The sequence below is a fragment of the Neurospora tetraspora genome (assembly GCF_033439725.1).
Source record: "Neurospora tetraspora strain CBS 560.94 chromosome Unknown B0H65scaffold_3, whole genome shotgun sequence".
Lineage (NCBI taxonomy): Eukaryota > Fungi > Ascomycota > Sordariomycetes > Sordariales > Sordariaceae > Neurospora > Neurospora tetraspora.
In genome coordinates this window covers 3,336,386-3,360,554 of record NW_026944385.1, presented here as the reverse complement: position 1 = coordinate 3,360,554, position 24,169 = coordinate 3,336,386, and the positions used below count along the sequence as shown (strand labels likewise).

The following is a 24,169-nucleotide window of genomic DNA, read 5'->3' as shown; positions in this document are numbered from 1 at the left end:
ATTTTACATTTATATTTATTATTAAGAAAATTAATTAACCCCTTAAATATATAATTCATATAAATCTTGTTAATTTATATATTATTTAATTGAAATTAATTAAAGTTTTTTATAAATAATTTAATTAAATTAAAATAAATTAATATAATTAATATAACGTTCTCGCTATTATAGCTACTTATTATATAGTAGAAATTGAATAATTAATATTCTAACTTCTATTCTTTACCGATATAATAAATAATAAGACCGAAAAAAGTGTATTAGTTAATCGAAGTTTAAAGATCGAAAAAGAAATACGTTTTATATAGGAAGCGGGCGAATTTTTATTTTAATATATTAAAATAAATATTATACTATTCCTTAACCTATACTCTTATTATATATTTATTAGGGTAATAATTTAATCGTTAATTACTTATTTATTAATAGTATTAAATTACGGAACTCCGGAAACGAAGTTATACAAAAGGGTATATTAGCGTTAATAATTTAGTCAAGGAATAATCTTTTAAACTTTTTAGTAACTAATTTTAAAATAGATTATTTAATAGTATTTTCGACGAATTTATTAGCTACCGATTTTGAACGTTTTAAATTAGAATTTTCGGCGGTTAACGGCGAATATTTTTTATATAGCTGACGTAAATATTTATTAGGGGAGGTAGTAACGAAATTTATATTCGATCAATATATAATTGTTAAGTATAAAAGGGATTATATATTATTAAACGTAATAAAATAATATTTATAATATTAGACGGTATTAAATTTATTATCCTTAAAGATTTTAATAAAGTAATAATTATAGAGGATGATTTACGAGTTCCTTGCCTTCTTAATATATATTTATTTCTCTAATATATAGTAATTCCCGTTCGAACGTACGGTAGGGAGGTTATTAATACTATAAGGAAGGATTTTAATATCGATAGCGAAAAATTTTAATATTTATTCCTTAAAGGAATTTTTACGAGTAGTACGGAGGGTATTAAAAGTAGAAGTAATAGCGGGCTTTATAAGGCTATTAATAAATACGTTCTTTTATAGGGATTAGGAATTAAAGGGAATATTAATTATAATTATAATATAGCGTATTAATAAAGGTACGTGCTTTATAGAATTGTATATAATTAATTTGGTTACTAATTATATAAAGTACTAAAAAGCGATTTAAAATCAATTCGTTAATTTTTAGGTATGAAAATTCTATACGGAAAATTATAGGGCAAACCCCCGATTTATAGTTGGCTCCTAGAGCCTAATCAAGCCCTGTTAATAGATTTGAACCTTCAAAAACTGGATTTGCACGTATAAAATGACTAGATTTGAAGAATTTTTACCAATCAGGAAGATTTGCTTGCAAAATCAAGTCCGGGGACCCTAGATTTGGGTTTGTAAGCCAAATCTCGACCTTGGTTTAACCCCGTCTGGAGGCGGGTTTATTCAGACTTGGTTTGACCAGATTTGGTTTATTTCCTACCCTGCTGCACTCAACCGAACCAGCCACTCAGACACAAGTGGCGCGCCTATCATAGACGTCCAGGTACTAATTGCCCAAAGAAACAAAGGAATTTTCCTCGCTCTTTGGCAGAGGGCTGAACTTGAAGCGAGCCAACAAGACCGACAATGTTGCCCAATGTGCAGATGGAGTAAGCACTAAACTGGCCGTACCTGCCCCGTCGTACAGGCAGGTACTTTCGATGAGGCGCCTGACGGATTGATAAAGCTCGCTCTTTCCCAACATCGTTTGTGTGTCGACTGACACTCTGCAACTGTCTGATGAGGTGGCAAGTGGGATCCATTACTCCTTCATACCAATGGCACTGTTAGCCCACTTTCTTCCCGAGCCCTCGAGTTGGACAGGCATTGGTCTGCTCTCTCTCGGGTTCGTTGCTATCCTCTACGTGGTCGAGAAAGTCTTCTTTGCGCAACCTCTTCCTAAGGGCGTCCCTTTCATCCGAGAGCCGCCGGGGGCTACTCGCTTCAGTCTCAAGACACGATGGGCTTATATCACAGACTGCGTCAATCTCCACAAGGAGGCTTATGAGAAGGTAAGCTTAGATCTGGATCCTATCCATGCACCCTGCCCTTACTTGAAGCATCCCTCAAGAGTTTGGTGGCTGACTCCTGATAGTACTTGGATAAAGGCCAGGCCGTCGTCATTCCTGGAGTTGGCTTTCTCAATGAGCTCATCCTGCCTCCGAGCTCCTACAAATGGATCAATACATATGACGATGACCGCTTGAGCGCTTCCCATGCGTTTGCCCAATATGACCAGATTGCCCACTCGCTGGGCAATGACATATTTCTCGTCGATCCATGGCAGGGGACGGTTGTCAAGAATGAACTCATTCCCTCGTTGGACAACCTCATGGACGCTCTGAACGACGAAGTGGGCGTTGCCTTCGATACGTACCTAGGTACCGCTCCTGGAGAATGGGTTGAAGTGAACATTTTCGATGTCATCAAAAGGGTCATTGCTCAGGCAAACAGCCGCTTTACCATTGGTCTTCCTTTGTGTAGGTTATCCCCATGACTCTCACACAAAATTCCCTCATCATTTGGTCTTTCGTGCCACTAACAACGCATCTTCCCCCAGGTCGTAGCCCAGAGTACCTGCAAACCTCCCTGGACATAAACGAGCAGTTCGTTACCACCGCCGGCACCGGTCTCGCATCCCCGGGAGTCCTCCGACCCTTCACCACACGGCTTGCCGCCATCGGCCTCCGGTTGAACCTTCGGAAACTCGGGAAGCTCCTCCACCCCATCTACGTCCAACGTCTCGAGTACCTCAAGCGTCCGCGCACCGACGCCGACCCAAACGAGCCACGCGATCACTTCCAGATCATGCTCCGCTACGCCCAACGCGAGCGGCCGCACGAGCTCGGCGACTTTAAGAACATCACCACGCGTCTCGCCGTCGCCAACTTCGGGTCGATGCACCAGTCCGCCTTCATGATCACCAACATGATCCTGAACATCCTCAGCTCCGACAAGGAGTTCGACACGGTTTCGGTGCTCCGCGACGAGCTCGAGCGCGTGGCCCACTCGGACGGGAACCCGAACACGTGGACCAAGGCCAAACTGGCCAAGATTGTCCGCGGCGACAGCGTGCAGCGCGAGACGATGCGGCTGCACACTTTCGGTGGGCGCGTCCTGTTCCGCAAGGCGTTGACGGATGGCATCGTCACGGATACCGGGCTGGAATTACCGAAAGGGTGCACGTTCTCGGTACTGAGCTACGCGGCGCAGACCAGCGAGAGCAAGTACGAGCAGTCCAAGAAGTTTGATCCGTTCCGGTTCTCGAGGATCAGAGAACAGCAGGTGGGTAAGGAAGGGGGGCCGCCGCTTACGTTTGTGTCGACGAGTCTGGATTATTTGCCGTTTAGCAATGGCAAGCATGCCTGCCCGGGACGGTTCTTGATTGACTTTGAGATCAAGATGGCCATGGCTTACTTGTTTGGGAATTACGATGTTGAGCTGCCGCCGGAGTATAAGGGGGAGAGACCGCCTACTGTTTGGTTGACGGAGGCGCAGTTTCCGCCGAGGGAGGCGAGGATGAGGGTGAGGAGGAGGGAGAAGGTTTGAGTCTGCAACTTTGATGTGGTCTGAGACAACATCTTGGATAGGAGGACAGTATCTAGAGATAGATTTTTAACAAGAAGAAGGGAGAAATATAAAGGGAAGCAGTAGCCGCACCAACCCCAAATCTACGCGCAACCTGTCTCATCGACAACATACCAAGTTCCACCCACGCGTAGCAAATGCCATGTAAGGGAACCTATCCCGAGCTTATTTTTGCCGTATTTTTCTCCTTTTATCCAATTGCAATTGCGGGCATTTTGGAGTCAACCGTCAGCGTCATTTGTCAATGTTAGTAGGTACGTTGCAGAACTTCGGCGGTGCGAATGTTTCTAGGCAAGACATGGAACAAATACTAGGTAACTGTGCCAAATATTAGGAAAATCTTGGGCGATGGTAAAAAGTTATGGGCAAGTGTCTTGCAAAAAGGACGGGAGGGTGCGTGTAGATCTGGGGTGGGTGGGTGAGTGCAGCTTTCTCCAGTGTTTTAAAAAAGAAACCTGAGGAAAACACGCGGACGTACTTGCTTCAGTTAACTGCTAATGGGAGGGAACAGAACCTTAATGCCTTCTTCCAAGCCTTTGAATGGGTTAAAGGTCTAGTAGCTAGGTCTTGCGTGTCCTTGCTTGTTTAAGTTAATTATTCTTCCAGCTTTCTTTCTTTCTTCAGTAATCCAAAGACCCACAGTTCTTTTATTGAGAACTCGGGAATAGTACTATCCGTTCGAGAACATGTGATGGACAATGGACAGTAAAAAGACTCGTTTTACCACAAGGAGAGGTTCAAAGACCAAGTAAGCCATCGATGGATCGAGGCACGCCTTAGTACTAACAAAGCGGATTGTTAATATATCATGGACAAAGGACACTTCTTACTGACCTTTGCAATACGGCTTGAAGATGGGACTGATGTTCTTGTTCATCCACTACTAGCCTGCTTGCTACCTTGTCCCAAATCCAGATAGATGACCGGAACAAAAGGGAAGTTCGGGAAGCCGAGGAGAGACGGACGGCATTGAAAGAATGAAATATCTCTGTTCATGTACATGTACCCGGGGACTTCCGAGTTCGTGCCTTCATAGGTTGGTTGTATGTAATACACTAATAATTGAATACCGCTCGCTGTGTATAATAAGTCTGGAAACCTCTCTCTCACTTCCCGTTTCATCATACACACACTATACATCATCATCATCACCACCACATTTTAAATCCCGTGTACATCAAACAACTGCACTCACCTTTCTGTACCTATCGGATCGGATTCATAACATCAGACATTGCTCCTTTCCCCACCCACTCAAGAACAAAAAAAAAAAACACCATCCAACATGTGTACCTTCGGATTCTCCCGCATGGAGTGCGGCTGCAAAGTCCCCATCGACGGTACCGGCACGCAGTGTGAATACGCAAAGCTCAGGGGCCAGTATGCGTTCTGCGAGGAGTTTCTGCTGGCGGAGAACCGGGCCAAGTCAACGACTTCGCCTTATCTTTGTGTTAAACACTTCTGAGGGCCTCAGCGGTCAGAGTCTCTGGTAGACTTTGAGGTGTAAGAGAGAGAGCGTTGAACGCTTCGTGGTTCATATCTCTACATAGGAGTCGAATACTACATACCTTAATATTAACCCTATGTTGTTCTTTGCTCATGGATGTGTGTTCAGGAAAGTCCCTCTTTCATCGTCATCTTTTCCTTACCTTGCCATTGAGATCATGTTATCGCGGGTCATCCCTCCTTACGCACATCCCTCAACTCAACCTCCCCATACATCCCCTGCCTTAGCCTAACCTTCATCCCCATCGCCGCTTCATTCCTCAGCCCCACCCTTTCCGCCTGACAAATCTTCGCTCTGCTCTCCTGGTCAAGTCCATGTGCTATTGCCGCCAAAGCGTCCTCTTTCCATGGTTCCACACAATTCCTCCGCGTTTGCCATATGGTAAGCCCAAGATAGAGCGCGCTCGCCACCATGACTGCAACGGGAACGGTGACGAACGGCCAGCGGATGCGGAAACGGAACACCCATTTTGTCGTAGAGCTCTCCGTTACCCATACCCCTTCGTTCTCGCGGATCCAGGCTGTCATGCTCCAGGCGACGTTGTCGAAAGTGGTGCTGAGGTTAGTGGATTTGGCGATGGCTCCGGCTACGGGGTTGCCGTTACCGGTATCGGCTGTGACTGGATACATGAGTGGCTCGGGGGCAAGGACGTGGGTGAACCAGTCGATCGTGGAGGCTATGGTTACTTGGGTAATGTTGAAGTAGGAGAGGTGGTTGGAGACCGCAGTAGCACGTGAAGCCAGGAGTAAATCAGATCGCGGAAAATCCCACAGCATTCCATTTGGCTTTCGGCCGACTGGACTGCCTAGTGTGTAGCTGAAAGGATGCATCCAGTTTTCTCTTTGTTTTTTTGCCGTAATGTTGCCTCCCAAAGTGTCGTCTTGAGGTAACAACGACGGGTGTGACCACTCGGCCCACGAGTCAAGAATGGATTCATGGAGTATGCCCTTACTGACCATCGACTCGTATCTGTTGACGCAGAAGGATAATCCGCACTCCATGGCGAGTGGGAACGTCGTATTCCAAGGCGAGAGGTTGTTGACAAATTCCGGGGTAGACTGAATGATTCTGAAAACAACAAAGGTGGAAGTGAAGTAGTCAAAGGATATCGACTCGGACCGGTTGGCTATGACTTTGACTACGGTTTGGTTTGGTGATGAGCTCGCAACGGCCGATGGTTGATCCGTATCTCCATATAGCTGCCTGTGTATTAGACTCTATAGGAACAATTGGGTATGCATTTTCCGGCTGCTTTGCGCCGTCCCAGTTGAGAATTTCCAAGTCGTATGGTAGTGCGTATCGTGTATATGTGGTCCCTTCCTTGGGCACTTGCTGCCTTCGAATATGATCTGACACATTGACGCAACGGCTGCAAACTGCCAATGAGTCGAAAATCTGGAAGGTGCAGTTACCGGTCTCGCAAGAGAAGGATGACTGGTAAGGGTCTGTCAAGGCCGAGGACTTGTTAACGAATCCATCATAGACGGCAAGCGTTAAGCCAAAGTCCGCTGTCAGTGCACTTTCTTGCAAGACCACCGTGCCGGGTCCCATCGAGCCATTTTTGTTTGTCAAAGTAATCTGGGTTCCTGTTGTCTGCTCTTCGCCTACGCAGATCCTGTTTGATGCCCGGATCTTGGCTCTTGAGCTTCCTGTGAGTAAAAAGTCATCCCCAGAGGTGTCGACTATGGCTTGGACGAAGGGGTCGTATCCGAACATGACAACCGTTACTAGAGCGCCGAGACAGGCGAGATGTCTATTAGATAAGTTTGTTAGCTGCTGAAGAACAAGTGAATGGACTGGACGGCACTACGATCCCCTCGAATAACACAAACTTACCGGTACTTGAGCTTCCAGAGCAACTGTAAACTTCCCAGAGGCCCTCGACTCGCCTCATCAAAGGTTCTGAAGACCAGAACATCATCTTCTCTTTGGGAAAACCAATTCCACTTTGCCTGCCCAAGACAGGGCGTAATGGCAAAGGCAAGGGAGGTGCGAGAAATCTGTGCCAGGGTCGATATGATTGTGCTCAGTGAAAGGTAGAGGGGCCACGATTCCAAAGGTTTGCCGTCAAAGAAGTAGAGGATGCCCAGTGTTAACACCAGGGAGAGACAGCTGAGTGTCATTGCTGCTAGCTCCCAGAACCAGGAGGACCCCCACCGTTGCCATGGGCTGTACTGGGACAGTCGCGTGTTGCTTTGAAGAATTCTCCGAGGGATGACTTTTTGCGGTATGATGCAGTCCTGGTGCGCTTCATGTTGGCCAAGTGGAAGATGGTCCTGTATGGGGGATTGTGGTGACAGCGGAGTAGAGTCGGATGGTTCGTGTTCCTGGTTGATATTGTTTCCGGGAATCATCCGTCCTTGAAAAGGCGACTGACGAATTCTGGCAGGTCTTGGTGGGTCGGTTATCCAGATCTTGCTGTTCCCTCAACCCAGGGCCATGGACGTTCAAGGAGCAGATGTTTGCCACGATTTGTTACATATTGCCATCTATACTACCAACTCATAATCAGATATTCTTTACGTCTACTATTATACAGGGAATTAGTGTGCTATGCTCATTCTGTCTTCATCCTTTTAGCTGCCCTCTGCTCGCGCCTCTTCCTATTGCGTTCGTCCTTCTCTTCAGCAGTTTCAGCAGCCCCCTTCTCAGCCCACTTCTCACGAGCCCTCCGCTTACGTTCGTCCTTCTCTTCAGCAGTTTCAGCAGCCCTCTTCTTAGCCATCCTCTTACGAGCCTTCCGGTTGATTTCGTCCCTGTTCTTCTCTTCGTACTTTCTCTGCTTCTCATTGTACTGTCTCTGCTTCTCCTTGTACTTCTCGGGGTCTTCCATCTTCCTCTTCTCCTTGTCTGCCTTCTGCTATTGGCGGTTATACTGTCTCTGCTTCTCCTTGTACTTCTCGGGGTCTTCCATCTTCCTCTTTTCCCTGTCTGCCTTCTGCCATTGGCGGTTATACTCCCGCTTTCGTTGACGTGCGGCTTCTTCTACCTCCTCTTGAGATAGGCCTGTAGTGAACGATGTGGAGTAACGTATGCCTTCCCTCCAGGCTTCGTAATTACATAAACCCTTATAAAGTACCGACGACTATTGGTTATTCGTTAAAGTGCTATAGATGGTTTCTTTATCCTTATATGCGTATAGTTTATATATTAACGCAGTTTCGAGAACTAAGAATAATATACCAGTAGATAGGATTGAAGGAGTTATTGAAGAGTATAGTATTAATATTAGAATTTTCTTATATATAATTCGATAGCCCTTTTAGTAGGCGAGTATCGTTAGTATAGAAAGTTGTTCACCGTTGTTATAGTTTTCGAACCTCTCGTATATGCCTTTAGTCTTATTAGTTCCGCTATTAATATAAATTAATAGTAGATTACTATTACTATTATCCTTATTCTTACTATCTTTTTCCTTGCCATCCTTATCCTTGTTATTGTTATTAATTTAATGCTTTTCCTTTTTAAGGATTAGGAGGTAGATGGAAAAAGCGTGTTCGTCTTCGTAAGTGAATTCTGTTAACGATTTTAAAGTCGCTAAGGTGGGAGGGGTTGGGGATTCGAGGATTGTTTAGAGGGTTTGGTCGAAATTCTACTTTAATTCGAAGTATATTTCCTAGAGAATTTGTATAGTAGAAAGGTAGTCTTTAAATTGGAGCAGGCAATTACTAGCATATTCTAAATATATTTATAAAATTTTATTAATAAAATATACCCCGAACGTTAAATTTAGTAGCGTTTAGTCGTTTTCGTCCTCGCTCCATTCTTCTCCTTAGTCATCCTCAACGTTACTTCTTACTACTATAATAGTTGCCTTTGCCCTAGTCGTTACTATCGCATCGGTTAATAGATTGGTAGGGACCCCCGGACAACTATTGAGAGAAGAGGAACCAAATCAGAGAGAACATCCAATAGCAGTAGCAGCAGAGTTTTCCATCCTTCCTAAGGAAGGAACATTAGTGTTCGTTCCTTCCCAAGGAAGGGATACCTCATCATGGTGGGTTCATGGTTGGCTCCTTCCCAGAACGGGCGTCACTACACTTTCAACTTTCAACTGGATGACTTGGTCGACCGATTCCCACGTGTCTGGGAAGGCAGCATGCCCCGAGTCTGAATAAAAATATTGGCGCCGTCGTCCGTAACAAGCTGGTAGCGCGTGTCGACGTTGACCGTGCTTTCGGCACCGCTGGTGCTGGTGCTGGAGAGGGCCCAGTCGGCTCCGAGGTTGAGGATCTTGCCTTTATGAAGGGGGGTTGGTTTAGTTATGTGGGCGTGGAGTGAAGTGAATTGAAGTGAAGTGAAGTGAAGCAGGACAGTAGTCTAGAGCTAACCTACCCTTCAACTTAGGACCCTGAAAAGTCCCCCCAACAATAGGAATCACAATCCTCGTGCCGCGCGGACCGGTGCCAACGGGGATCTGTGTGCCGAGGGTGCAGTTAAGGGAGTATAAGAAGCTGAGGCCGGGAGGAGCGGGAGGAACGGCGGCGACGGCGGCGACGGCGCCGGTGGGTTGGCCGTACGAGCCCTGGATGGCCGCCAGCCCGATAAAGGTGGAAAGAGCAAAGGCAAGCTTGGAGAAGAACATATTGACTGGTTTGACTAGAGTAATGAGCAGAAGGGTGTCAAGTAAGTGCTGGATCAACGACACTTTAGTTGTGGCTAGGATGGAGAAAGAGGACATCGCGATGCCTTTATACCTACCTACTTCTACCTCTTCCCCCCACTTGCGTTGCTATCCTTTACTGCGTCCTTCATCTTCACCTTGTAACAGACTACCTACTTAGGCAACCATCGCACCATTAGTTCCCATTTCCCCGGACGAGATCCAACCATGACGCGATCGCGGTTCTTCTGGGATCATAAATCGTAGGGCTAAAATCACATGCCGTTAGTCTTTCCCGGTTGCGGAGGTTGCGGGGATCGTGCCGTTTTTGCAACATTCGGTGATGCTTTCTTGCGAAAGATATGTTGGAAGAAAACAGTTAGAGCAGTTAGGGAGAGGTGTTCCCAAGCGCACCACTCATATTGGATGCCGCGGATATTAAAGGCCGAGTTCCTGCAGGGCTTGGCTGGTGATAGGCGAAGGAGCGGGTTACTCAAGTAGAAACAACAGGATCGCTAAACGCGAATCCATGGTAACCGCATTACTTTCCTATACTACTTAGTATCGGAGCATAATCCGTACATACTTGGGATCTTGCAGCGGGACATCGAAATTCGAACCTGTCAAGTTCAGAACATCAAGACGCTAATCGATACGATAATACCAACAGCGTTCTTCTAACCACAATAAGCACGGAAGCTGACCAGCTACTGATCCTTCATCTTTGGTTGTGTGTGGGGGGAGGATACAATATTGATCTGAAAACCAGCGAAAAGGGATTCATTCCCCCCGAACCCCTACTTACTCAAGCGGCAATGGTACTGCCTCGTTCAGTATCTTCAACTCATGCCCCCAAGCCATGGGCTTACTCACCGTCTCCCTTTGACGGGCCTTCGCCATGACCTGGCGAGCCAGCAAGATCGATTTGTTGCCTTCGCTCACCAACGTCCGCTGATACTCATCCATCTTGTGCCGTAGCATGTGGATCGACTGATGTTTGTTTTCGGAAAGAAGCTTGGATAGCCCGACTGCGTCCCTGATGGCGTAAATTGCGCCTTCTCCGCGACCTGTCGACGAAACTGGGTTAGCTCTCTCGCTGGTTCGAACTTCGTACTTGAACAATACAATGTTGATGAAACATGTTTAGTGTGAAAGTTGAGCAAAAACTTACTCGGTGTCATCGGATGGGCGGCATCCCCGATCAAAATGACCCTGTTGACCGGAGGGATGTCCTCTATAAGAGCATCGTACCATGTCTGGAAACACTGTTGTCAGTCCTGCCTGCCTCATCGTAAAATGGTCCATCATCACATTCGACATACCGTCACCTTCTTCAGACCTTCCACCTCTGTTTTTTCCACCGTGACCCTGAACTTCGGGTCTAACGCCTGGACCCTCTCCTTCGTCTTCCGCAGCCTCTCTTCCGCCGTGCCCGTCTTGACCCAGTGATTATCACCCACGTCTTGACTTTCTATCGTCATCCAGTAGTAGTCTCCGTAGGATCCATCATCGCTGACGCGGTTCAGAGCGCTGAAGAGAACAAAGTCCGGTCCAAAGGCGACATAACACGAATAAGCCATCTGGAGCTGACTCTCCATTTCGGCACGGTTCAGACGACACTCGCCCATTGTGAAAGTGGAATAGGTCGAGATCTCCAAGACCTCCGAGTTCGGTTTCTGGAGGACGTGTGGGCGTACTGTTGGTCAGGCAAGATGATTGTCAGCCACTGTCCACACATCCGTTTTATCGTCATCATCATCATGTAAACAATGGAAAGATGGTCACAAACCTGCACTGAAAGTTCCATCAGCGCCAACGAGGACAGTGCCCTTCGCCTTTGTCCCATCCTCAAACCATACCGTCACCCTATCCTCACCCTCTTCGATCCTCTGCGCCCGTTTTCCCCACTGGATGTCGAGGTCGCGAGCTAAAGCCTGACGCAGACGTAACCTGTGGGCTCTGATGCAAGGCGTCTCTGGGCTATCTGTCACGTACCCTGCCCGCCCATCTGGAAAGAACATGGCTAAGCACGATGGCAGCTGTAGAGGAAGGAGGTGGCATGATGATCGGAGAGATGAGAAGACTTCATCAGGGAGAGAGCCACCAAAGAGCTTTTCCGGACTGCCCGTACCGTATGTCAGTGTCCAGAAAGCATAACCACTGGAAGTAGTGAATGGGGTGAGTAGTTACTCGTGAAGCCCAACGGCGTATCCTTGGCCTCTCGCCTCAGCGCTGGCGTCACGCTCAAAGATCTGGAAGCTAATGCCTTGCTTGCGAAGACCTTGGGCAAGTGTCAAGCCACCAAGGCCGGCACCTATGATCAAGACGTGCAGCTCGCTATTTTCTTGGGCGATAGCCATGGTGTTAGGAACTGTTTGTGCTACAAAGACGGTGAGAACCCCGGATTAAGAGACTGATGCTGAGCGTGATAAGAATAAGTGTCAGGCCCGGTGCTTTCTATGGGATCTCCGACCTCATATCCATCTCAGGCTTCCCGGATACCCCTCCTTCGAATCCACCGGCGATCCATACCGCGATGGTTGGCTTGCTGCAGTAGTATCAACATCGCCGTGTAACCGAGTGTACATGTATATGAATTGCCCCTCACCGGCGACTCCCTTTTGCTTGGCCGAAAGCTAGTCCGAGAACCTTGACGATGCCCACTGTGTTTGAAACTGCAGGCCCGTGCACCTCCGCTGATGATGTGCAGCGCTAGGGCATTTTAGGGCAGGTGCTACCCGGACTGGACCTGTGGGATTTTCCCGACTCTCCGACAAACCACGAACGACAACATCAGCAACACCATATAATAAATAAGAAGGTGACCATCAAGGTCTCTCTCGCAAAGCCCAACTCCTCGAACTCCTCTGCTCTTTCCATAAAAGGGGAACACCACAACTGAACAAAGACCACCCATCGACCGGCCAAAGGAGGACTTAAAGGCTGCCAGTCAGCAAGGAAGCGGGTAAGGCACCACCCTCTCCATCGTCCTAACCGACCGTTTCGCATACGCCAGATGTTTCTCCCCCGACACTACCGCCCACCAACCATTCTGCAACGGACTGCTCTCCCTCGCCAGCCTCAGCTGCTCATCGAGCACATCGACCGCCTTTGGGTCTCCCTGCTGCCTCAACGCCTCACCCTTGGCCCTCAAGTAGCACAGCCGCATCCGCCAATCGGCCGCGCCCGACAGGCTATCGAGCGTGCTCTCAAAGATCTTGAGGTTCTCCAGCGCGGACGTGATGTCGTTCATGCCCAGCTCGCAATGAATGACCCTGACCAGCGAGTCCAGCCTGCCGTACGTGTCTTCCGGGTGAGCCTTCTCCTCCAGCTCGGCGGCCGCGACCATGTACCTTTTCGCCGAAGCCAGGTCGCCCTGGGCGTAGAGGGCCGAGTACAGTCCGCGCGCCGCCGCGAGCGTCTGCGGGTGGTCCGCGCCCAGGCGGTCGGCCAGCCCGTTGACGGCCCAGCGGAGGCTGGTGGCCACCAGGTCCGACAGCACCTCGGGGCTGCGTAGCAGGGAGTCGCACACGGCGTAGAGCGGGTGCGACTGCCCGTGGAGCTGGCCGACCTCGTGCCGAATGTAGGTGAGGAGGTAGCGCAGGGCCAGGGCCTTGCCGTCCTGCCAGAAGCGACAGCAGACTTGGAAGATACAAGTAAGCAGCAGCGGGTTCGGGTCGGGCGTGAGGATGGGCCGGATCTGGTCTAGCGTGTCGTTGTAGAGCGTCACGATGCTGTCGCGCTTGTCGTTCCACTGGGGTAGGGAGAGCTGGGCGGACACGGAAAGGGCGAGTTCGTAGAAGCGCCGCAGGTTCCAGTGCGGTGGCTGCTGGACTACGTCCGACTCGTCTACCTGCGAGTGCACGAAGCGGACGTAAAAGTCCCGCGTGCCGGTTACCACCGTCTGAACCGAGAGGAGGTGTCCTGGTGGTGTAAGTGGGTGTAAGTCGGTGAGTTTGCGCTTGCGGCGCCAGTTGTCGGGATGACTGCTCTCGGGCAAGTCCTCTTCCGTCTTCCCAATTGGTGGTTTCCGCCGCTGTTGCTGTCGCAGGAGGAGTATTTCGGGAGGTAAGTTTGGTCGTGATTTGATTGGTTTGACACTCGTAGGGCTGACCAGCTCGGTATTGGGTGGTGATATCAGCGCTGCTGGGGGTGTCGCGATATGGACGGGCGTGTCGATAGGTGTCCCGACAGACTGGTTTGGCACAACGGGGGGATCCCGGTGGATCGCCACGAGTTCGGCTGCAGCCGTAACTGGGTCCCGGGGGATTACCTCGGGCGGCTGTGGGGGGTCCAGACCGGGCCGAGTTGGTGAGTTTGGACGACTGCTCACAGGCGTGTAGCACTCGATTTCATCCGGCATATTGGACAGCTCAATATCTTGGGAGCAAGCTTTTTGATGGCCATGGTGCTTGCGATGCCAGTATCGGTCGAGCTCAGTTTGTGATATCTCTCTGCCCCTGACGCGGAAGGCTGACTTTTTGCCCTGAGCAGCTCTCTGAGCGGCCTTGGCCGACATGAATCTCATGTCACTCTCCTAGGAAACGAAGCGTCGCGTGAGCAAACCTGGGCCATGATTAGCCGTACCAGCCGGAACTTGTCTTACCTTGTTGTTCTTCTCGAGGCCCCATTGCTGGAGTCTGATCTTGTACTGGTGTATGCTACAACGATAACCGCAAGTCAGACTACGCCAGTCATTGCAAACCGTGGTTCCGGTGTGTATAGGATCTCCACTCACGTCGCGCGAAATCCATGTTTCTGGATCATGATCTCCCTCACATCTCGGAGCTTTCTCTTCTCGGACAAGTACAGATGTGTGATGGTTTTCTTCCACACCTCCCACTCCTCCTTGGAGTGGATGGCTCCCGAGCTAGTAATCATGGCGCAGGCCGGATCCGGTAACCGACGTGCCAGGTCTGGTGAACTTGAAGCAGGCCAAGACATGAATCAGTAGTCGAAGGGCACCAATCTCTGGGTTGAAACAAAAGTTGTCTGCTTCCCGCGTGCTTCCGGAAGGTCGGAGGCGTGCAATAGTCGAGTGCTTTGTAAGAGATTTGAAGGCTCCTTCGAGACGTCTTGGAAATGCCACTTGCTTGATTCGGAATGGGCCCAGGGCGGTACAGATGGAAGATGAGTGGACCGGCATTTAAGGGTTCGTCAAGCTTTCTCTGGGCGGCCTGTTGCTGAATCCATAGGTGACGAAAAGGGCTGGCCGTGGTATGTCGACGATACAGAGAACAAGAAGACTGATTGAGGCGGGGTTTGAGGACTCGGGGCGACTTATGTCTGATGCAGACCACTTTTGTCTATCCAATAATACGGGGTAGCGTTGCTCCGTTCGCTAAAGTTTTCCCTAAAAGTCCATGTGCGGCACAGTCCTATACCGGGGGGGATGATGTATTGATCACCAAGGTAACCGCTCTGTCGATAGGAGTCGTCGAGCCGTTGGTCCTTCGTTGGGGGTAGACCTATTTGGGGGCCAACCCCCACGGCTGCCTTGCCTAGGAAGAGTAGTGTAGGCTACCGTAAATGTACCCGGTCTCGGGCGAGAAGAAGCAAGAATCTGTGATGAGATTGGACCGTTGGTTTGCGGAATATGGTTGAAGAAAGATTAGCGAGTCATCGGCGGTCCACAGTCTAGCGCCGACCGAGCAGTGGAAGCCATCACAGGTTGACATGATCACTGCCGGCAGACCGAGTACGACATTTTCATCCAGGGCAGGTTATCTTTGTGGTTGGTTTGTCCGCGATAGGAGCAGAAGCAGTCGGCTTCTCACGGTCTTTTCAAAGAGCGGAAAAGCGGAATTCCTCAGTGTGAATCTCCCGGCTTGACTTTTCTCGAGAAGCCTTCAAGCCTCGTCGGGGTCAAGTCCGCCGGTGCATCGATCAGCGGTTAGCAATTGACCTTGGATTGGTATCGAAAACCGCCGATAACGGCGACGTGGGATTGACTGGACGGCCATCATCACCAACAGTCGGAATCAACTTTGAAGGCTCTCGAATGCAACTGAGAGAACGAGACAAGATGACATTGCACATTGGATGGGAATTGACCAATGCAAGCAACGGTCAAGTGGGAAAGGAACAAGGTACAGTCCAATACTGGTTTGTTTGTTAGCTCGAGACCTCCGCTGTGCGTTGAAAACACGGTGTCAGTCCCTACTTTTGAATTGAGCCGCCAAATACACACATATCGTAAATCCGTCGATACGTAACAACAGTAAAATCTTCAAACGACTATATTATTACCAATCTTAAAGGTATTTACAATCCGATTACTACTCTATATTTGTATAGATCCTCCTAATTAATTAAGGCTAATACTAAAAGGTCCTAATCAATAGCCCAATCTATACCGTATACAATTTGTATTAAATACCGCCGCGCCCGCTCCCGACTTAATTATACTTCCTAAGCACTCCCTTCTTAACAATAGGGATAAACCCTAACAATCGAAGCGGTTTTCAATACCTAGTACCCGTATAGTTCGTATAAACGCCGGTTTAAAAAATAGAAATAGAAATAATAAAAAGACTCTTATTCGAACGGCGCGTACTATAAATAATATAACTACTATAGAATTAACTTAACCCGCCAAACCTAATCTACGTATTATTATTCAAAATAATAATTCTATATTAAATAATAATAATATTTCGAAACTAAGGAAGGCTAATATTATTAGTAAGCAATATACAATTTCTATTATAGTTCCCGCCGCTTTTTCAAATAGTTTACAAATTATATTTAGATTTTTAATTTCTTCCCTATCGACCGCTTCCTTTTTAACTTCTTCGACCGCTCCTCCTCCAACTTTAATTCCCTCAACCTTTCGAATTCCCTCAACCTTTTGAATTCCCTCGACCTCTCGAATTTCCGCCATTATTTCGTCCTTTCGAACTCCCACCCCCCTTTAAAATTATAATTAAACTCCTAAATTACTACATTATCGAACTAAAAAATAATAACCTCTCCGCTACAAAACTCTAATTAATAATAAAAATAGAGACCGTTTATTACTGATTGTAAATAATAGCCGTAAATTATACAAAAAATATATATATTCGCCGTAGAAATTATAAAACGAAATTAAATTTAACGAACGAACTAATATTATACTTTCTATTCCTCTATTTCGTCGGTAATTAGCCTAAAAATCCCGCACCGTAGTAATATTTCAAAAATTACCCCCCAATTTCCGATTTTCTATATATTTTATTTATATATAATAAATTATAAATAGTAAATACCTATTTTAATAATTTCTTTATATAGCCCGGCAAATTACCTACTTTCGTTTCGACCGACTATATTCGAATTGAGAAAGATAATAGCAGTAATATCGATATAAAGGACTACAGTAATTTTAATATCGAATTCGTAATTAAAGTACAGAAAGTAAAGGGCAACTTTGTAAAAGTAGCCCGCAGCGAATATAACCTCTTCAGTATAAACCCTAATATTATTATATAATATATAAATTAATGAATTAATATATAAGAGAAGAATAAGAAAGGTATTACGCTCTATTAAAATTATATTATTTTTAAAAAGATTAATTGCGAAAATTTAACTACACCATTTAAATATTATAATATTTCGAAGGTAATACTTAATTTTCTCCAATAACCCGTTAAACAATATTTTATAATAATTACCGCTTATATCCGTATTATTAGAAGATTCCTACGGCTAAATATTACCTCTATCTTTAATACGCCCACCCTATTTCGAATTACTTCTTTTATAAAGTAATTAATTAGTTACAATATTCCTAATTCTAATTATAGTCCTAATCTATCAACTCCTATTACTAGCTATCTATACTTATTACCGCGCCCGCCGCTACGCCCGTTAATACTTCTAAATAGTCTAAAACAATTAACTTTAATCGAAAGTTAATAATTAACTCGATACTATACAAACTCAAAAACCGTCGCGAAACTAAACGCGAAGCCCAAAAAGAGGGTAGAGAATCGTCTAATTTATTATACAATAAACTAATTAAGACGTAGGGATATAAAATTGGGCGCGAATATAAGAATTACTATAAGGGGCAAAAATATTATTAATACTATGTTAGATTTAATTAGAAATATTATTTCCCTTTAATAGTAAAGGATCTTATTAATTAAATTAGCGCTATTATTAATAAGTAGACTACTATTAACCAACATCCCGCTAATATAATTTCGCAGTAATTTAGTTCGTTTTAATAGTAGTCAGTTCTTTAAGCTGGCGCGCTAATATTTAGACAATCTAATTACTAATAATTTTAACCGTTTATACTATATACTATCCCGGGTACGAAACGCGGCGGTAGTGGAGGAAACTACGTACCGCTGCCTTAAGTCTTCAATTTTAACCTCTAGAATAATTATTAAATTAATAGCAATACGTATAGAATTAACGGTAATAATAATAGAGTTGGAATATTATTTACCTTACTTTCAATACCTCCCTTCAACGATTATAGGGGTATAAATATAAGGACAATAGGTATAGAATTGGCGGTTGAACCTACTTTACCTACTTGACCTATTTTATTTACTTTACCTAGCGTTAACACCTCTCGCACTAATATATTTCGTACTAGTACTTTTCGCGCTAATAATAATAACAATCCTCAACCTTCCTCCCCTCTACCCTCATTACTATTAGACCGACCGTTTAACTCCCTCGTTACTGACTTTATAAAGTAATTTATCTTTAAATACGCGCCCAAATTTAGTAAGAATAACGTACTAAGGAACGCGCTCTATAATATTTAAAAATCCCTCATAATTAAGCGACTATCCTTCTACTAAATATACAATTTCCCTATAAAGTAGTATTTCGATTATAAAATCGACGAAGGTATTTATATTATAATTAAGAAAGCAATTAAAGAATATTTCTACTTCGAACGAAATTATATATAATAATCATCTTTATTACCGCTCTGGGGAATTTTAATACCCTTACTATAAACCGTTAACCCTAGCGCATTATTATAGCTATAAAAAGTATCTATACTTTAATAGTTACGTACGTCGCTAATTATTATATTAACTAGATACTTTCCTCCTAAATTCGCTATAGTAAAATATTTAAAATTGCTACGCCCCTCCAAACTTCAATAACGACCGTATTTATAATAGCTTCATCTACAACGAAGAGAATAATTTAAATAATAATCCGTATAATAATAAGGACCCTAACGTAACCGTTAACGAACTAGATAATAATGATAATAATAACGAAATTCAATAAATATACGAAGGGGATTATATAAATTAAAGAAGGGATTATATATACGAAGGATTATTATATGAATAAATACTATACTAGTAAATTATATTGATTTTAAAGGATTTCTAGTATTTCTAGTACTTTGGGGGTCTTTATCATTATTATTACTATTATTATAAATTTACGCCATTTTCTTACTTTTTCGTCTTATATTATTCGATTAGGTATTTAATTATATTCGATTCTAACTATATTTAATTCAGTATATTTACTATATAATTTAATATTTTATACTACCGTCCTTATTAATTTCAATTCGTATAATTAATCCCTATACAACGTAACGTAATTCTTTAATTCGCTAGCCTTATTAAGTTCGTTAGAAGGCATATACATTTAATAGTAGTACCTTCGTATAGTATAAACCTCTTACCCTACTACCTACGCTACCCCCTTAAAAAAATTCTTGAATTCGCCCTCTTTTAATTAGTTATTACTAGCCTACTAGTATTACCGCCTTATATATACCTTCACATTACTAAAGTAGGCCTCTATGGGGTTAAAATCTAGGAAATATAGCGGTAAGAACCAAAATAATATACTTCTATTATTATACGCGTTTTTAATAGAGGGGTATTTATACTACAATACGTTATTTATTACTAAAATACTATATTAGGCGGAAAAGAAATTTATTTTAAAGAATACCTCCTCTTTTAATTATATAACGAAACTATTTATATCTGTTACTCCTTTATAATATATTACGTTGATAAGGCTATTTATAATTAATACCAATAATAAATAAAACCGTTTACCCCTAATTAGTATACTCTCTAATTATAGAAATATACCTTTTAATATCTATCCTATATATAACGAGGACAGCACGGTTAATATGGGTACTGGTCGTATAGCTTAATTGAAGTTTTATAATAAAGGAAAATTCTATCTAAGAGGCGGCTCCACTGAAAATACGAGGTTTTAATAAGAGCTATACAAATATAGCTACGGCGCCTCATAATAACTCTAATTGATAACTAGAGCGCTACAACCCAGGTTTTAGCCTTATAATATTACTCCCCTCCTCCCTCCTCCTACCCCTCTATATATTCGCTCCTTCTATTTCGACCGACAAAGGTAATTGGTAATGAATGGTAGCGTACGTATATATATACTTTTAGAATTATATATAAAAACCCCTCCCCCGACTTCTTTTCCCTTTTTCTTTCCTTTTTTCTTTTTTTTCTAACCGTCGCTTAAATTATTAAAACAAATATTACTATCCCCCAATTAATTCCTCGCTTATCTTTCCTAATTAAATCAAATACTTCATTTAATTTCGTCCGAACTGTCCCCGTCTCTATTTTAATTATTTAAGAACGAAGTTTCGTCTTCGCTATTATTATGTAGTTCCTAATCCCCCTCTTATGAGGCTGATACTTGTTGTAAACGTATTAAAAACCCCGTTGCTACTTCTAAGAAGCCTAAATTTATTAAATTTAAGTATTTACTAATAAACTTTCCTTATTACTTCTATTTTAAAAAATTGTTATTAACTTTATTTATTCTTTAAATAGATTATAACTTTTCCGAAGTCCCATATATTTCGTATTTGAACGTTCTGTATAAATATTATATTAAGTTTAGAAATTAGGTATATATAATTTATTATAATAATAGTAAATAGTACGACCGGGCTTTATCTTTAATTTAAAAGTTCGTTATAATTTAGGAAACGGCGACTTCTGGTAAAGAAAAGACGAAAGCCTTCGGGTACGTCCTTAAAATTATAATTATTTAATGCTATATTACTAAATTACATGAAGATAGTACTATCTCTTCGTAAATCTCTTTTATTTTATTTACTTTAGTAAGAATAAATTTCGGTTAATTAAAACTTTTAAATAAGAATATAACTATTTCCTTTTAACCCTTAATAACGCCGCTGCTATTCCTCCGACCTTTATTACTCCCGCTATTCCGGCTACTCCCCCGACCCCCGCCTTTCCTTTCAGGGAATTTACTATAGTAAAATTAATAGCCCGCTTCGAATCGTTCGAAAAGCGGTTAGAGGCTATAGAGATTAAAAATAATTAAAAGCGTAAAATACTGAGGAAAAATTAGAAAAATTTAGAATCGATAATTATTACCCTTTTTTTTTATTCCTTTACTATTATCTTTATTACTTCGTATATTCCGTATTAAAATAGTCGATTAATTTATTATTAATATTAGCTGGGCTATATTTCGCTTCGAAACGGTTTAAGGCTACTATATTAGCGAACTCTTTTAATAATTCTTAAAACTATTATACCTAATTAATGTAATTAATTAAAATTATTTTATAACCTTTTTTAATTATATAGTAAAAGATTTTATTTACGAAATACTCTTTCTCCCTATTGATTATAATAATTAACGATTAAAGTTTTGTACTAATTTAGCCTAATAAAAGGTTATTACGAACCCTCCTAAGTAAATTTATATAAAATTTATTAAAGATTTTTAAAGAGAAATCGGAGAGCTTTACTATAAAAGGGCCAAGAATTTGAAATATTATATACTTTGCGTAAATTTAATCAAATTTCTTTTTAGGGCACGTTATAATAAAGTTTTTAAATTTTAATTAAATTTTATCCCTTACCTTAAAAATTTTAATTAATTACTTCTTATAATTAATAAAACGTTCTTATTCTTATATAGAAATTACTATAATTATTCAATATAAATTTATAATTTACTATAGTATTGCGACGAAATCTTTATTTTTTATTTATAGATTTTTAAAATCTATTTCTATTAAGGGAATTACTAGGGTTACTAGGGATTACGGATAATAATTATAAATAGTAAAAAATGGAAATATATTAATATAAGTATTAATTCAGTTATTAATCGCTAATTATATTATTAAGTACTAATAATCCTAATCGTTTTAGGCGTAATTGACGAAAATTTTTAAGAAGGCTTATACTTCCTAATTTATTTTCTTGGGGCTACTATCGGTTTAGGGGTAAAAAGTAGTATTTAAAAATTAATTGATATTTAGTAAATTATAGAAATATTTCTGAAATTGATTAATCTAATTAGTATCTTTATTATTAACGATAGATTACGGCTACTTATAATATTATATAAAGTACCTAAGAACAATTTCTACTATTATTTCTACTTCTATAGAAGGTATTGGTTTTAGAATTACCGATTTACTAAACTTATTTTTAGTAATAAAGAAGTTAACGTAGCCTCTTATAAGGGGGAGATTAATAATAAAGTTTATTTAAATATCTTTAAAAGATTAATTTAGAATAGGAAGAGGCTTTAATAATCCTCTTTTTTAATCTCTTTAGTATTTTACTTTATTACAAATATTGTAATTAATTAAAAACCGACGGATATAAATACCTATTAGCAATTAATAAAAGTTTTTATTTATAATATAAATAGTACTTTTTTTCCCGGGGTACCTAAAAGCCTTTAAATCGTATATTTTTTAAATAATACGGGTATAGAGAACGTTCCTTTTTAATATTTTCTAAGGATATATATAGGGTTATAGTTCCGGTAATAATGGAAATTCTTAAAATTTAAATACGGCTTCTATAATATAATTTATTAAACCTATCGATAATTTATTCGCCAAATTAAATTTTTAAACCCTATATGGAAATTAGGAGGGTTCTATTTTTATTAATGATAATTTAGCGGACAATTTATTAGACTTCGTTTTTTTAGGAGACCTTTTCGAAGATTATTGCAAATCTAAACTTTTAAATATTCTTACACTCTCCCCTACTATAATAAAAGAAACGATTATACGAATATAATTTTTAAAAATAAATTAGGGAATTAATTATATTTCCTTAACTTTTATATCCTCTTCGTTAGGGTAGTCTTAATCCCGATATAGTAGAATATTAAGAACTACGGCGAATTTCCCCGGGCGGTAAAAGATTTCGAAATTAAATTATAAGAGAAATTCGGCCTATTGTATTTACTATTTAGAAAGTTTCTACCCTTTTATAAAGTATTCGAAATTATAATAATTAATAATAATAACGAATTTTTTATAATTCCTAAATTCTATAGACTACTCTTTTATATATTCAATAATTGTAAGCATTTCCTTATAATAAATAAAGTAATTATATTTAGCGGGGGTAAGTTTTTAGGAATAATAAATAATTATTATTTTTTATTTATCCCTCTTTTAAATAAAGATATTACCGAAATTATATTTACTATAATCTATTTTTAAAAGAATAAGTAAATCGGGATCCTACCAAATAAAAATAGGAGTTTTAGTATATAACTCCTTTAATTTTTTAAAAAATATATTATATTATTTAATTTATTTAAAGGGGACTCCCTTACCTGTAAAGATTATTAGTAATCTTATAACTGAAGAAAAAGTTTTAATAAATATTTAGTAATAGTTAATAAATTAAAAAAAAAACTTCGTATCCCTTTTTAAAACGTAAGTACCTCCTATTCGATAATCGCTTTAATTTTCTCCGGGTCCGCTTAAGTATTAATACTTATAATAATAATAAAACTTAAATATTTAATACTCTTTATTACGAATTCGTATTTTTTAGGGTTTATATAAAATTTAACGATAGTTATATATTTAATAATTTTACGCACTTTAACTAAATAATTTACTTTAGAGCCTAATGAAAAGACTAATATATCGTCTATATATATTAAAGTAAAATTATTAAAATAATTGTTTAAAATACTATTAATATACTATTAAAATGTCGTTAGTATTTCTAATAGTCCGAAAGCTATAATTAACTATTTAAATAACTAATATTAAATTTAAAATACTATTTTCCCTTCTTCTCCTTCAGCTATACGGATTTTATAGAACGCCTATTCAATATCTATTTTAGTAAATTATTTCGCTTTAGCAATAATTCTAAGCGTTTTTTTAATTAAAGGTAATAAGTACTAATTTACTTTAATAATAATATTAAGAATTTTATAATCGTAATAGAACCGAAGACCTCCTCCTAATTTTTTAATAAAGAGAATTAGCGCAACGGTAACTAAATTATTAGTACGGATGAAACCTTTATCAAGAAGATTTCTAAAGTTTTTTTTTTAGTATTAAAAATTCTTTTCGTAATGTATTATAAAGGTAATTATAAAGGAGAGACGGCTCCTTACCGTTTTTATCTTTCTTAAAT

General features: G+C 41.4%; 5 protein-coding genes across 5 annotated transcripts; 1 reads left to right on the top strand and 4 right to left on the bottom strand.

The window, feature by feature from the left end:
- The first annotated feature begins 1,492 nt into the window (after window positions 1-1,492).
- B0H65DRAFT_522836 (cytochrome P450) lies at window positions 1,493-3,735 on the top strand. Its single transcript, XM_062828778.1, has 3 exons — window positions 1,493-2,054; window positions 2,138-2,522; window positions 2,603-3,735. The coding sequence occupies exons 1-3, from the start codon at window positions 1,821-1,823 to the stop codon at window positions 3,589-3,591; spliced, it is 1,608 nt and encodes a 535-aa protein (XP_062683250.1). The 5' UTR covers window positions 1,493-1,820; the 3' UTR covers window positions 3,592-3,735.
- A 1,572-nt stretch (window positions 3,736-5,307) lies between these two features.
- Window positions 5,308-7,491, bottom strand: B0H65DRAFT_422535 (uncharacterized protein; the record flags this gene model as incomplete). The annotated part of the gene is made up of 3 exons (XM_062824407.1): window positions 5,308-6,336; window positions 6,365-6,890; window positions 6,974-7,491. 3 exons carry the CDS (start codon window positions 7,489-7,491, stop codon window positions 5,308-5,310), a joined length of 2,073 nt encoding a protein of 690 aa, XP_062683249.1.
- Window positions 7,492-8,853: 1,362 nt separating this feature from the next.
- Window positions 8,854-9,815, bottom strand: B0H65DRAFT_462569 (uncharacterized protein). The gene is made up of 2 exons (XM_062826649.1): window positions 9,473-9,815; window positions 8,854-9,375 (listed from the first exon to the last, which is right to left on the bottom strand). The coding sequence occupies exons 1-2, from the start codon at window positions 9,720-9,722 to the stop codon at window positions 9,188-9,190; spliced, it is 438 nt and encodes a 145-aa protein (XP_062683248.1). The 5' UTR covers window positions 9,723-9,815; the 3' UTR covers window positions 8,854-9,187.
- A 543-nt stretch (window positions 9,816-10,358) lies between these two features.
- On the bottom strand, window positions 10,359-12,395 carry B0H65DRAFT_167527 (uncharacterized protein). The gene is made up of 5 exons (XM_062821324.1): window positions 11,931-12,395; window positions 11,530-11,861; window positions 11,063-11,436; window positions 10,912-10,996; window positions 10,359-10,807 (listed from the first exon to the last, which is right to left on the bottom strand). Exons 1-5 carry the CDS (start codon window positions 12,098-12,100, stop codon window positions 10,542-10,544), a joined length of 1,227 nt encoding a protein of 408 aa, XP_062683247.1. The 5' UTR covers window positions 12,101-12,395; the 3' UTR covers window positions 10,359-10,541.
- A 295-nt stretch (window positions 12,396-12,690) lies between these two features.
- Window positions 12,691-14,621, bottom strand: B0H65DRAFT_422719 (uncharacterized protein; the record flags this gene model as incomplete). Its single annotated transcript, XM_062824416.1, has 3 exons — window positions 12,691-14,277; window positions 14,347-14,401; window positions 14,479-14,621. 3 exons carry the CDS (start codon window positions 14,619-14,621, stop codon window positions 12,691-12,693), a joined length of 1,785 nt encoding a protein of 594 aa, XP_062683246.1.
- Between the last annotated feature and the right edge of the window lie 9,548 nt (window positions 14,622-24,169).

Excerpts from the sequence above, each read along its gene's own strand:
- B0H65DRAFT_522836 (XM_062828778.1), top strand. The coding sequence starts at position 1,821 with ATGGCACTGTTAGCCCACTTTCTTCCCGAGCCCTCGAGTTGGACAGGC. Across the intron at positions 2,055-2,137 it reads ACAAGGAGGCTTATGAGAAG|TACTTGGATAAAGGCCAGGC; the intron begins GTAAGCTTAGAT and ends GACTCCTGATAG. Across the intron at positions 2,523-2,602 it reads TACCATTGGTCTTCCTTTGT|GTCGTAGCCCAGAGTACCTG; the intron begins GTAGGTTATCCC and ends ATCTTCCCCCAG.
- B0H65DRAFT_167527 (XM_062821324.1), bottom strand. The coding sequence starts at position 12,100 with ATGGCTATCGCCCAAGAAAATAGCGAGCTGCACGTCTTGATCATAGGT. Across the intron at positions 11,862-11,930 it reads TACGCCGTTGGGCTTCACGA|TCCGGAAAAGCTCTTTGGTG; the intron begins GTAACTACTCAC and ends CGGTACGGGCAG. Across the intron at positions 11,437-11,529 it reads TGATGGAACTTTCAGTGCAG|TACGCCCACACGTCCTCCAG; the intron begins GTTTGTGACCAT and ends CCTGACCAACAG.
- B0H65DRAFT_462569 (XM_062826649.1), bottom strand. The coding sequence starts at position 9,722 with ATGTTCTTCTCCAAGCTTGCCTTTGCTCTTTCCACCTTTATCGGGCTG. Across the intron at positions 9,376-9,472 it reads TCAGGGTCCTAAGTTGAAGG|GCAAGATCCTCAACCTCGGA; the intron begins GTAGGTTAGCTC and ends CCCTTCATAAAG.